This window comes from Erythrolamprus reginae, chromosome 10 (assembly GCF_031021105.1).
Source record: "Erythrolamprus reginae isolate rEryReg1 chromosome 10, rEryReg1.hap1, whole genome shotgun sequence".
NCBI classification, from domain to species: Eukaryota; Metazoa; Chordata; class Lepidosauria; order Squamata; family Dipsadidae; genus Erythrolamprus; species Erythrolamprus reginae.
In genome coordinates, this window is record NC_091959.1 from 35045627 (window position 1) to 35059247 (window position 13621).

The 13621-nt window shown below is 42.5% G+C and overlaps 1 protein-coding gene across 2 annotated transcripts in view; it reads right to left on the reverse strand.

Annotated features, from left to right (window-relative positions):
- The window catches only part of PISD (phosphatidylserine decarboxylase), a 78460-nt gene extending 65463 nt beyond the window's left edge, over positions 1-12997 (reverse strand). The window contains exons 1-2 of one of the 2 annotated variants that reach the window (XM_070762433.1): positions 12809-12997; positions 3912-3991 (exon numbers count right to left, since the gene is read on the reverse strand). In XM_070762433.1, coding sequence (XP_070618534.1) covers positions 3912-3991; positions 12809-12852 — 124 coding nt within the window. In that variant the 5' untranslated portion in view covers positions 12853-12997. Of the gene's footprint in view, positions 1-3911; positions 3992-12623; positions 12788-12808 lie in introns of those variants that run through there. The other variant, XM_070762434.1, reaches the window with a different exon arrangement.
- Positions 12998-13621: the final 624 nt, after the last annotated feature.

Consider the following 13621-nt stretch of genomic DNA (forward strand, 5'->3'; position numbering starts at 1 on the left):
GGGGGAGAAATAAAAAATGGATGGAGGAAATTATAGAACAAAAAATTGACTTTAGGCTAGAATTATTTCTATTGGTTATAAAAAAAGAAAATATTAGTAAAGAAATTGAATCTTATTTCAGATTGTGTCCTTGTCCCTGATATATTGTTGTGCCGGAAAGTTGGAAGCTAAGTTTTGTCAGATTGTATAAGTGATAAAATCCACCTGTTTGAAGATGACAACTGCTCCTCCTTTTATCAGTTTTGGTTATGATGTCACAATAGTCTGAAATGGGAGAACCAGTCCTTCCTTTACCTCATTGGTCTTTTCATGAGACCGAGCCAGATATTGACGGCAGTTGGAGGTCTGAGCCATGGCAATTGGAATGGAGGCTTGGGTGGGGAGTGGAAACTCCTGGCTGACTTGTCCCGCTGGTTCTCTCAAATGCATTCAACACTGTTGACGATGCATCTTTCTGGACCACTTGGGAGGGTGGGGAGTCACAACTCCACCCTGTCATCCGTCATTTGATTTACTGTAATTCCTTGCATGTGGTGCACGTGGTAACTGAGGTGTTGCAGAAGACCCTGGAGAGTCCCAGGGAGATCACATAAGTCCGTCTGAAAGGAAAGCAGGCCCAACTGGGCTGAAGCTCAAACACTTTGGCCACCAAATGAGAAGAAGAGACTCCCCGATGTTGGGGGAAATGGGAGGCAAAAGGAGAAGGGGGACAGCAGAGGGTGAGATGAACGTGGGCTTGGGCAAACTCTGGGAGATGGTGGAGGATGAGTTGTGGGGGCTGGCATGCTATAAAGAGTCAGATACAACTTAATAAATGAACAACTTAGCAAATGAACTCAGATCGGTGATTGCTACCCCCCTGACTGTTTTGTTTAACCAATCCCTTTTAACAGATGTTCCTGATGATTGGAGAATGGCCAGTATTGTGCCTATCCACAAGAAGGGCAGTAGAGAAGAAGCTGGTAACTACAGGCCAGTTAGCTTGACATCAGTTGTAGTTAAAATGATGGAGACTCTACTCAAAAAGAGGATAAATCAGCACCTAATAACCAATAACTTATTGGACCCAAACCAGCATGGCTTTACTGAAGGCAAATCATGTCAGACTAATCTCATTGATTTCTTTGACTATGTCACAAAGGTGTTGGATCAAGGTGGTGCCGTGGATATTGCCTATCTGGACTTCAGCAAAGCCTTTGATACGGTTCCATATAAAGAGCTGATAGATAAACTAGTGAAGATTGGACAATCCCTGGATAGTTCAGTGGATTTACACATGGTTGAAGCGTGGATATCGGAGGGTTGTTGTTAATGGCGAGTATTCTAAGCAGAGCCTGGTTACAAGCGGTGTGCCACAAGGGTCTGTTCTGGGTCCTATTCTTTTCAATATGTTTGTGAGTGACATAGGGGAAGGTTTGGTAGGGAAGGTTTGCCTATTTGCCGATGATTCTAAAGTGTGCAATAGGGTTGATATTCCTGGAGCCATCTGTAATATGGCAAATGATTTAGCTTTACTAGATAAGTGGTCAAAGCAATGGAAACTTCAGTTTAATGTTTCCAAATGTAAAATAATGCACTTGGGGAAAAGGAATCCTCAATCTGAGTAGTTCTGTATTAGCAAAAACTTCAAAAGAGAAGGATTTAGGGATTTCTGACAGTCTCAAAATGGGTGAACAGTGCGGTCAGGCGGTAGGGAAAGCAAGTAGAATGCTTGGCTGCATAGTTAGAGGTATAATAAGCAGTAAGAGGGAGGTTGTGATCCTGCTGTATTGAGCGCTGGTGAGACCACATTTGGAATACTGTGTTCAGTTCTGGAGACCCCACCTACAAAAAGATATGGATTAAATTGAAGGGGTCCAAAGACGGGTTACAAAATTGGTGGAAGGTCTTAAGCCTAAAACTTATCAGGAAAGACTTCATGAACTCAATCTGTCTAGTCTGGAGGACAGAAGGGAAAGGGGGGACATGATTGAAACATTTAAATATATTAAAGGGTTAAATAAGGTTCAGGAGGGAAGTGTTTCTAATAGGAAAGTGAACCCAAGAACAAGGGGGCACAATCTGAGGTGAGTTGGGGGAAAGATCAGAAGCAATGTGAGAAAATATTATTTGACTGAAAGAGTAGTAGATGCTTGGAACAAACTTCCAGCAGAGGTAGTTGGTCAATCCACAGTCACTGAATTTAAATATGCCTGGGATAAACATAGATCCACCCTAAGATAAAATACAGGAAATAGTATAAGGGCAGACTAGATGGACCAGGAGGTCATTTTCTGCCGTCAGTCTTCTATGTTTCTAACAATCACCAATCAATTTTATATGAAGCTGCCGTTAGATATTACAGGGGAATGTGCTGCCATATCTATTTCAAGGGCTGCAGTAGCTACTGGGTGTTTCTGACTGCCCTGAACCTAGGAGTCAGTGGGACACCTGTTTCCTTCACTGTCGGCTCCCAGTTTCCAGGCTCTACCTACAGACACACATGTCAATCTTCTTTTCAGTCTGCTTGGTCTTGGGAAACAGGTCCTGTATTCCTGCTGAAAATCAAAACATGAACCTGCTTTCTTGCCCAAGATCAAATATCATGAACCTGATGTTTTAAGCAAGGGTGGGGAATTATTGATTGACGAATTAAGTCTGGCCATGACACATTCTCACATGTTCTGTGGCATCCCCTTTTCAGACCCAGCCTGAGTATCTAGAATTGCTTCACTTCAGATTCTTTCCCCCTCCCAAAAAAACCCACAACAGGGGCCAGGAATTAGGTCTACAGCTTCTTCTGCTATACGATACTAATTGACATATTGTGCTAAAGCATGTTGTGATGTTTTTGATTTTAGGTTAGCCTGCTGGATAAACCTAACCACCGTGACTTAAAAGTGACTTAGAACTGTTCCTCATTCAACAAACCACAATCAAACAAAGCACGGTGTCATACAATATGAATCCAACTGTTGTTTTAAAGCTTACAGTACCAGTTTTCTAACATTAAAAGCCCCTGTCCCTGAAATGTTCACATTTCCCCATCTCTAATTGTGCAAGGCTGGCAGGTAACAATTTATTCTGTAACTAAGTCCTAATTTGTGGGGAAATAATTCAAAATAAGTATATGAAAGGACCACGGTTTATTTTCAGACATACTGGAGAAAAGTTTAAAATTTATCTATGGTTATCTAATACAAAAGTTGTCTGATATGACTAATAATAAAAGCAAGAAGTGCGAAAAGGCAGTAATTTAAACATGTATTTTCAGAGAAATTAGAAGTTTATAAATGAACAAGAATATAAAGTTAAGGAAAATGTTTCCTTGTTCCTAAATGTGCCTCACTATTGCTTGTATGTGCACACTTGTATGTGCACATGCAAATATAAATAATTAGTCAAATGAGTTACATCATAATGTAAATTACCTGGTTATGTTTACTGTGTAGGGTGAATCCATTTTCTAGCTTATTGGGTAAACCTTGCATTAATAAACTATAGCTTTGCATAATGGGAGCAACAATTTATGCATGGTATGTTTGTGGGTATGTTTGATTTTTAATAAGGGGTTTTAGTTATTTTAAATATTAGATTTGTCATATGCTGTTTTATTATTGTTGTTAGCCGCCCTGTGTCTACGGAGAGGGGCAGCATACAAATCTAATAAATAAATAAATAAATAAATAAATAAATACATAAATACATAAATAAATAAATTCAAGTCAAAAGGGCTGAACGCTGAAATGAGCATATTTCTTCTTCCAACCACCACTGGTTGCTATCTGCAAGAATTCTATCAAGGATTCTATCTCGGTGGGCTTTGGTTTTCAGCTTCCTTTTCATGTTATGGGGTTTTTAAGAAAGAGTTTGCTATGGTTTCCAAATCCTCCATGTCTTCCAGATCAAAGAAAAGCTTCCAGGAGCCTTACCTGCAAAGAAGACCGGGGAAACTGGCTGCTTCAAAAATAATGTCTTCCTCATGGGTAGGTTTCCATGCCACAAGACACATCTGTTGAATAGAAAAACATCAGATACACATCAAATTACATGCACTTGAAATATTGATACAATACTGATTGTACCGATGCTACCTAAATCAAGTTTAAAATATAATATAAACTCAAAAGTTTGAGGTTTAAATCCATGTAATTCCAGCCGAAAGCAGTTGATTATATTATGATTCATTCACATGAGGAAAATTGTTGTCTGCAAAGAGATGCTTCTGAAAAGAAAAAAGAGCTACATGGAAGTAAAATATTTCGAGGATATATACTGCTCAAAAAAAATAAACAGAACACTTAAACAACACAATATAACTCCAAGTCAATCAAACTTCTGTGAAATCAAACTGTCCACTTAGGAAGCAACATTGATTGACAATCCAGTTAATTTTGTTGTTAGCACATTCAACTTTGTACAGAACAAAGGATTCAATGAGAATAATTCACTCAGATCTCTAGGATGTGTTCTTTGAGTGTTCCCTTTATTTTTTTTGAGCAGTATATAAACACCAAAGTGAATTTAAAACCTTGGCCTAAATCTAATTACATCTGAAACCTGAATTACATGAAGTAAAACTGCCCAACTCTAATTTGTAGGAAGGTAATTCAGATAAACTATTCAGAAAATAGTCTCTGAAATTACAATTGATTTTAGGGATGAAACGCTCAAGGTATACTGCATTCCGTATACTTGGACTAGATTCAGGTTTTAAAGATATTTCTAAGTGATGGAACCATATGTATATTAATTTATTAGAATCACACTATACTTTTCATTCAAGATCTAAAAGCAGCAAACGTAGTACAGTATTCCCTTCTCACATGTTCTTATAAAAACCAGTCCGTAAGATGGGCTGGCCCGAAACACTATGACTGGCCCAAACTTACCCAGGGAGCCTCTGTGGCTAAGGGGGCCCCTAAAACTTTTCTTTCCCCCTAGGCTTGTACAATTTATGCATGCTATGTTTGTATGTATGATTGGTTTTATAACAAGGGTTTTTAGAAATTGGATTTCTACATGCTGTTTTTATCACTGTTGTTAGCCGCCCCGAGTCCACGGAGAGGGGCGGCATACAAATCTAATCAATCAATCAATCAATCAATCAATCAATCAATAAAATAAGTCACTGGGAGTTTGGCAGCAGCGGTGAATTACTCCCAGTTTGGCCTGGTTATAAGAACTGGTAGCGCTGGTAGCAAGCACGCACATGAACCGGTAGTAAAGGGTTTTAGAACCCACTACTGTTCGGCAGCCTATACATTTAATTGTCAACAACAGCAGAAATAATTTTGTTCCTGGTCTACGTACTTCGCCACTACACCAGGGGTCTCCAATCCCTGGCCTGTGGCCCAAGGCCAGACCCCAACCTGTTTGGAACTGGGCCGTGGAAGTGATGGGGCAAGAGCACGCACAAAGATATGTTTGTGAAAGTGGCATGCACACCCAAAACCATCTCCTCTCCCTTCCACTTCCCCAACACCCTCCCTTCTCCTCCCACCCCGCCACTGCCATCAGTCCGCCAAGCCTGAAATGTTGGAGATGGCTACACTACGCCACCCTAGTTCCCAAGAAAGTTGCAGTCTCTTTTTCAAACAGCAAATCACCTTCTTTCTAATCCAAACACAAGAGAATATTGCTCTATATTTAAGAACATCAGCCCACCTGTCACTCCAGTTTATAAAAACGAGTAGTTACCCGCTTTTCTCCATTTAATCATAGAAACACAGAAGATTGACGGCAGAAAAAGACCTCATGGTCCATCTAGTCTGTCCTTATACTATTTCCTGTATTTTATCTTAGGATGGGTCTATGTTTATCCCAGGCATGTTTAAATTCAGTGACTGTGGATTTGCCAACCACATCTGCTGGAAGTTTGTTCCAAGCATCTACGACTCTTTCAGTCAAATAATATTTACTCACAATGCTTCTGATTTCCCCCCCAACCAACCTCAGATTGTGCCCCTTGTTCTTGTGTTCACTTTCCTATTGAAAACACTTCCCTCCTGAATATTATTTAACCCTTTAACATATTTAAATATTTCGATCATGTCCCCCCTTTCCCTTCTGTCCTCCAGACTACAGATTGAGTTCCTGAAGTCTTTCCTGGTTAAGTTTTATGCTTAAGACTTTCCACCCTTTTTGTAGCCCATCTTTGGACCTGTTCAATTTTATCAATATCTTTTTATAGGTGAGGTCTCCAGAACTGGACACAGTAGTCCAAATGTGGTCTCACCAGTGTTCAATACAGCAGGATCACAATCTCCCTCTTCCTGCTTGTTATACCTCTAACTATGCAGCCAAGCATCCTACTTGCTTTCCCTACCACCTGACTGCACTGTTCACCCATTTGGAGACTGTCAGAAATCACGACCCCTCAATCCTTCTCTTCTGACGTTTTTGCTAACACAGAACTGCCAATACAATACAATCATACAATAATCATATACAGGAAGTCCTTGACTTACAATAATTCATTTACTGACTGTTCAAAGTTACAACAGCACTGAAAAAGTGACTTATAACCATTTTCCACACATGACCATTGCAGCACCCCCAGGGTCAAAATCCAGATGCTTGGCTCATGGTTCATATTGATGCCAGCTGCAGCATCCTTTGGGACATTCTGACAAGCAAAGGCAATGGGGAATCCAGATGTCACTAACTTAACAAATGCAACGATTCACATAATAAATGAGGCAAGAAAAGTTGTAAACTATGGCAAACTCACTTAACAAATGTTTCATTTAGCAATGTACATTTTGAGCTCAAGGGCAGGCAACAGCCAAAGGATTGATTCTAAGCCTAATGCATATCTGCAGACTGCATTAATTGCTGATTGGTTTCCGGATGCAATTCAAATGTTGGTTGGCAATTCAAACCTACAAAGCCCTACATGGCATCGGGCCAGATTACTTGTGGGACCGCCTTCTGCCAGCATCTGGTTAGGTCCCACAGAATCAGCCTTCTCCAGGTCCCATCAACCAGACAGTGTCGCTTGGCGGGTCCTAGGCAAGACCCCACTCTGTGGGGGGCCCGGCCCTCTGAAAACAGCTCCCCCCTGGAGATTCGCACTGCCCCCACCCTCCTTGCTGACGACACAGATAAATCTCCAGATTTATCAACAATGTCCTATAAAAAGGATGCACATGACCAGCTGTCTGCAAGGAGTATAAATCCTTCTGTTCCCCACCATCCAGTCAGAGCTGAAGAAGCTAAACATCTTCAAAGAAAAACCAGAAAGTCCAGTTGCCTCTTGAAAAAGCACTTTTGGGACCTCCTTTATTGGTACTTCAGCCCTTTCTCCCATAATCAAAACAATGAAGACAGGCCTATGAATACCCTTCTCATATGCCACAGGTGTCCCTTCAACCAAAGTCTTCCAAATCTAAAGCCATGCTGTTTTCCAAGGCACCAGAGGGCCAGACGAGGAACAACAGTTGGAAGCTGACCAAGGAGAGGTTCAACCTAGAAATAAGGAAGAAGTTCCTGATGGTCAGAGCGATCAACCAGTGGAACAGCCTGCCAGCGGAGGTTGTGAACTCCCCAACTTTGGACATTTTCAAGAGGAGATTGGACCGTCATTTGGCTGGGGTGCTGTAGGATTTCCTGCTTAAGCAGGGGGTTGGACTTGATGACCTGCAAGGTCCCTTTCAACTCTAATAAATAAATACATAAATAAAAACCTACAAACCTGGTTTTCTAGAAGCTTAAGATTTTGCCTGTGAAGAGATGAGTGGGCCAGGAGCTTGATCAGCCTGCATTTGCTCATTTGTGGCAGGGTTTGCCACATGAATGCATCAAAATCCCAGCGACCAGTTAGGTTCCACAGAGTTGGCCTTCTCCGGGTCCCGTCGACTAAACAATGTTGTTTGGCAGGACCCAGGGGAAGAGCCTTCTCTGTGGCGGCCCCGACCCTCTGGAACCAGCTCCCCACAGAGATCAGAATTGCCCCCACCCTCCTTGCCTTTCGTAAGCTCCTTAAAACCCACCTCTGTTGTCAGGCATGGGGGAATTGAGATATTCCTTTCCCCCCAGGCCTATACAAGTTATGTATATTTGTGTGTATGTTTGGTTTTTAATAAGGGTTTCTTAGTTACATTTTAATATTAGATTTGTCATATGCTGTTTTATTATTGTTGTTAGCCGGCCCGAGTCTACAGAGAGGGGCGGCATACAAATCAAATCAAATCAATCAATAAATAAATGGCATTTAAAGAGGCACAAGGTTTCCAGGTAGCTGTGTACAAGCGACGGTTCTGCCAGCACAAACACAACTCGGGGCACTGAGGTTCAAAGTTGATTCACACACCAATTCCTCTAATTCAGACTGTTCCTACCTTATACACAGTATTTTTCCTGGCAGCCCACATTTCTTTCAAATTCTCTCTTTCAGAATTTTTATCATGCCCCTGGTTGTGGCCTGTGTCAGACTCTGGATCAGGGATGAAAAGTCCAACTTCGTTCCCCTGGACCTCTCAGCGACTTTTTTATACCCATCTGGCATGTTGCCCAGTTCCATTGTGCAATTTAGCTGAAACTAGTAGTAGATCTAATTTTGAGCTCTGCCATGAAATTCCAACAGTACCCAAAGATACTTGAGTATCTGACTACTCAAGTAGTCAGTATCCCTGAAGACATCTAATTTTTTTTTGGAAATTGGCAAATAAAAGAAGATACATTGCAATTAGGTTTAATTGCATTTAAATTGAATTGAATCATTTGACTGAGGTTTTTCTGGTCAGCAATAAACTAGACTCTGAGGCAGTAGTTCATTAACATTATTTGAGGTGAGACTGCATTCTACCCAAATAATATAGCTTCTTCCCACATGAACACTCCTTGCCTTTCAGCTTTTGCCGACTTGAGTTGCAGCAGAAGACTCGCACAATTACATCTCTTGTGTCAACTGTGACCATGGCTGAACTACTTGAATTTGGCAACAGGCACTCCCAATCCTATGCGTTCTACATGGGATTGTCTTGAAAGAGAGTCCAGAAATGGTGGTTGATGCCAAAGAAGCATATATGGGGGCTTGTGTGATGCCCATCCAGAAAGGTCTGCCCCATTTGCCAATTACTTTGCCAAATACTGAACGTTAAAGCCTCCCCTGTTGAATTATCTGAGGGCATAGCACGCATGTCTCCTGATATGAATCTGTCCAGCCAGGAGAACCTACAAGAGATGCTGCTGCTTTGAAGATCTAACTCCCCCAGAAGCAGCTCTTTCTCATGGAGAGAATCTGCTGCTGCTTTGCTGTCTGTTCCCTTTGCCTCTGTCCCAACCCCAATGTTTAGAACATTATGAAAACTCATTTCTTTTAAGACTTTAATGTTAATATTGGCTTTAAAGGGCTTTTTATGTTTTAAAATAACAGTTGCCATCTGTATATACAAGTTAATACAAAATAGATCAGAAATTGGTTTAAAAGCCAGTTTAAGGTAGTGGTTAAGGCACTATGGGGACATAGTTCCCTCTAAGCTGAGCAATGAGCAATCGCTCACTTAAAAATCATCATCAACTCAGAGTTTTCCAAACCTGCCCAGAAGCCGAGAGGGAAAGATTGAGAGGGAAGGAGAGAGAGAGGAAGAGAGGAAGAGAGAGAAACAGATAGAAAAAAGAGAGGAAGGAAAAGAGAAAGAAATAGAATGGGAGTAAGGAAGAGAGAAAGAAAATCAAAATCTAGTTTGAAACTACATCAACTATTTAAGTGGCATTTTGATATTGATAGAGTTGCCCTATTATGAGCTCACTGTTATAGACACACAGTATTTATTTATTTATTTATTTATTTATTTATTTATTTATTTATTTATTTATTATTTCTGTGCCGCCCAGTCCCAAAGGGACTGCCGCTCAGACGCTATACTTTTCCGCCCACCCCCCCAAAAAATTAGAGGGAACACTGTATGGGGACCATCCGTTCTTGCGTAGGCATGATAGCCAGATGGGTAATCTTGAGCCAGCCACTACCTAGGAAGGAGGCAATGGCAAACCACTTCTGAAAACTCCCCAATAAAACCACAGGAATTACGGTAGCTCAGGCAGCGGCCCGGAGTCAACCCTGACTTAATAGGAAAGTGAACACAAGAACAAGGGGACACAATCTGAAGTTAGTTGGGGGGGGAATCAAAAGCAACATGAGAAAATATTATTTTACTGAAAGAGTAGTAGATCCTTGGGACAAACTTCCAGCAGACGTGGTTGGTAAATCCACAGTAACTGAATTTAAACATGCCTGGGATAAACATAGATCCATCCTAAGATAAAATACAAAAAATAGTACAATATAAGGGCAGACTAGATGGATCATGAGGTCTTTCTCTGCCGTCAGTCTTCTATGTTTCTATGACTTGAAGGCACCAAAAATCTTACAAAACAAGAATTTGACCTTATTCAAAGAAACTGAGTCAACAAACCAGCACCTGCTTGACCCTGTTCTATATATATATATATATATTTTTGCAAAAACACAGAGATTGGAACTCCAGCCTGATGATGGTAAATGTGATTTTACCGAAACGTCGCATAGACATGCAAAACATTACACAGGGCAAAACCCGAACTCAGAACAATCTACATATATATATATATATATATATATATATATATATATATATATATATATATATACACACAGTATATATATACAGTGTATACACACACACACACACACACACACACACACACACACATAGAACAGGGTCAAGCAGGCCAGGCATTTAATTAAAAACGGGGTTCTAAGATGTGTGTCACTGGCACAGCAAAATACCAGCCTTGTTTTCAATCTTACCTTTCCCACAAGCCAGAAAAACAGGACATGTAAAGACTGAAGGAACAAATAAATCAGGGGCCATTGGCCAAGTCTCAAGGTAACCTTGAGACCTGCTGATAAAGGCTTCCTTTGCCTTAAAGGGGCACAAGAGGGGCGCCCCCACCATTGAGCCCCTGCCCTCTTTGGCATCCCTGCCACTCGCTGTAAAGAATAATCAATCTAAATAATCAATCGTAATGATTAATCTTTATGATTGATTATTTAGATTATTTCTTTACAAAAATAAATAAATAAAACCTAGATTAATCAATTTATCTAGTAATCTCACACTACTAACCAGAGCATACAAATATTTCGCCAGACCAACCCTTGAATGCAACTCATCTGGCTGGGACCCGCACCATATTTCGCACATAAACATCCTAAAGCAGTGATGGCGAACCTATGGCACGGGTGCCACTGGTGGCATGTGGAGCTATATCTGCCAGCACACAAGCCATTGCCCTAGCTCAGCTCCACCGTGCATGTGTGTGCCAGCCACCTGATTTTTGCTCACACAGAGGCTCTGGGAGGACATTTTTGGCTTCCAGAGAGCCTCTGGGGGGATGGAGAGGCATTTTTACCCTCTCTGGTTCCAAGGAAGCCTTCGGAGCCTGGGGAGGGTGAAATATGAGCCTACTGGGCCGAACAGAAGTTGGGAAACAGGCTGTTTACGGCCTCCATAGGGCCTCCGGGGGGGGGGGGGGGCAGGGGAAATTGTTTTCACCCTTCCCAGGCATTGAATTATGGGTGTGGGCACTCACGCATGCACACACACCCGATAAAAAAAAAGGTTCACCATCACTGCCCTAGAAAATGACCAGAGATACTTTACTAGAAGAGCCCTCCACTCCTCCACTCACAACAAAATACCCTACACAACCAGACTTGCAATCCTAGATTTAGAAAGCTTAGAACTACATTGCCTTAAACACGACCTACGCATAGCCCATAAAATCATCTGCTACAACGTCCTTCCTGTCAACAACTACTTCAGCTTCAACCACAACAACACACGAGCACACAACAGATACAAACTTAAAGTAAACTGGTCTAAACTTGACTGCAGGAAATACGATTTTAGTAACCGAGTAGTTGATGCATGGAACTCACTACCTGATTCTGTAGTATCATCACCCAAAATTTATCCTTAGATTATCTACTGTTGACCTCACCTGATTCCTAACAGGTCAGTAAGGGGCCTGCTTAAGCGCACCAGAGTGCCTTCCGTCCCCTGTCCTAATGTTTCTCTTTTACTAGTATCATGTACTGTATATAAATATATATCTTTGTATACCACCAATACGTACGTGACTGACTGACTGACTGACAGACAGACAGACAGACAGACAGACAGACAGACAGACAGACAGACAGACAGACAGACAGACAGACAGACAAATAAATAGGTTCAGTCTTCATTCTTTTAAGGCCTGGGTCTAAATCCTCAGCTACTTTCAGGTGGGTGGACTTCAACTCCCAGAATCCTTCGGCGGGCTCTCCTGGCACCTACTGCTGGCAAGAGGATTCTGGGAGTTGAAGTCCAAGCCGAAGGGATCCCGCCAAGGTTGATTGAAGGCAGCAAAAGGGTTTTCCAATATCCCGCGTGCGGTTCCCTCGAGCAGCGAGGCCGCCGCTCCTCTACGACGGGTCCCTCAAGGGCCTACTGGCCCTTGCGGGGAACTCCGAAGGAGTCGCAGGGTCTGGGCGGGGGGGGGGGTCTAGCGAATCCCGCAGCGGACGAGACCCCGCCGTCACGCGCGCCCCGGGTTTCTGAGGAGTCTGAGGGGGTTTCTCATATCTCTGAGGCGTCTCTGAGAGGTCTAACCAGGGCCAGGCGGGCGAGGTCAGCCCACCTGGCAAACCGACGGGTCCTCGGATGTGCCCGAGACGCCGGTGCCGTTTCTCGCACCCCAAGGCCGGCTTCCCACGACCGGCGCACGGAGCGGGGTTTTCTGAGGCCGAGCCCACCGCCCCGAGCAAACCCCCCCACACACACACACACTCCGGTACCTGCTGCCGCCCACCCGCTGGGCCGCCCTCGCCGCCGCCGCCATCTTGCCGCCGCTGAGGCGATCCCGTCCTCCCGCGCCGCCACCGACCTCGGCGACAGTGCGAGCCTCAGGACGGGCGGGCGCGCTCCGTCCTCCTCCTCACGCCCGCCCCGTGAGGTAGGCCGCTCCGAAGGGGGCCGCGGTGGCTGGAGCCCCGCCTCTCTCCGACGGATCACAACGCCCATATTCCTCAGCCTGAGGGACCGCGCTGTGGAACTGGCCCGTTCCTGCCCCTGCCTCGCTACCAAGGAAGAAAGAGTGACAGTTACTTTTTGTATGGTTTGTATGGCTATATATATGGCTATACATAATTATAAATATATGTCTATCTATATATGTGTATGTATATTTTAATTTTCAAATTCAGCAAAAAAAACCATATATATACAGTACTGTATATAATGGCCTTATTTATACAGTATATATAAACAAGGACGAAATAGATGTATCCTAGTCTCTCTTAATTTTCAAATTCAGCAAAAACATGTGACATGTACAGTATGTATGTGTATATATATATATATATATATATATATATATATATATATGTATATGTCACATGTTTTTGCTGAATTTGAAAATTAAGGAAGACTAGGATACATCTATTTTGGCCTTGTTTTTTATTTATATATATATAAATATACTGTATACACACACACACACACACAAACACTGCTCAAAAAAATAAAGGGAACACTTAAACAACATAGTATAACTCCAAGTAAGTCAAACTTCTGTAAAATTAAACTGTCCACTTAGGAACCAACACTGA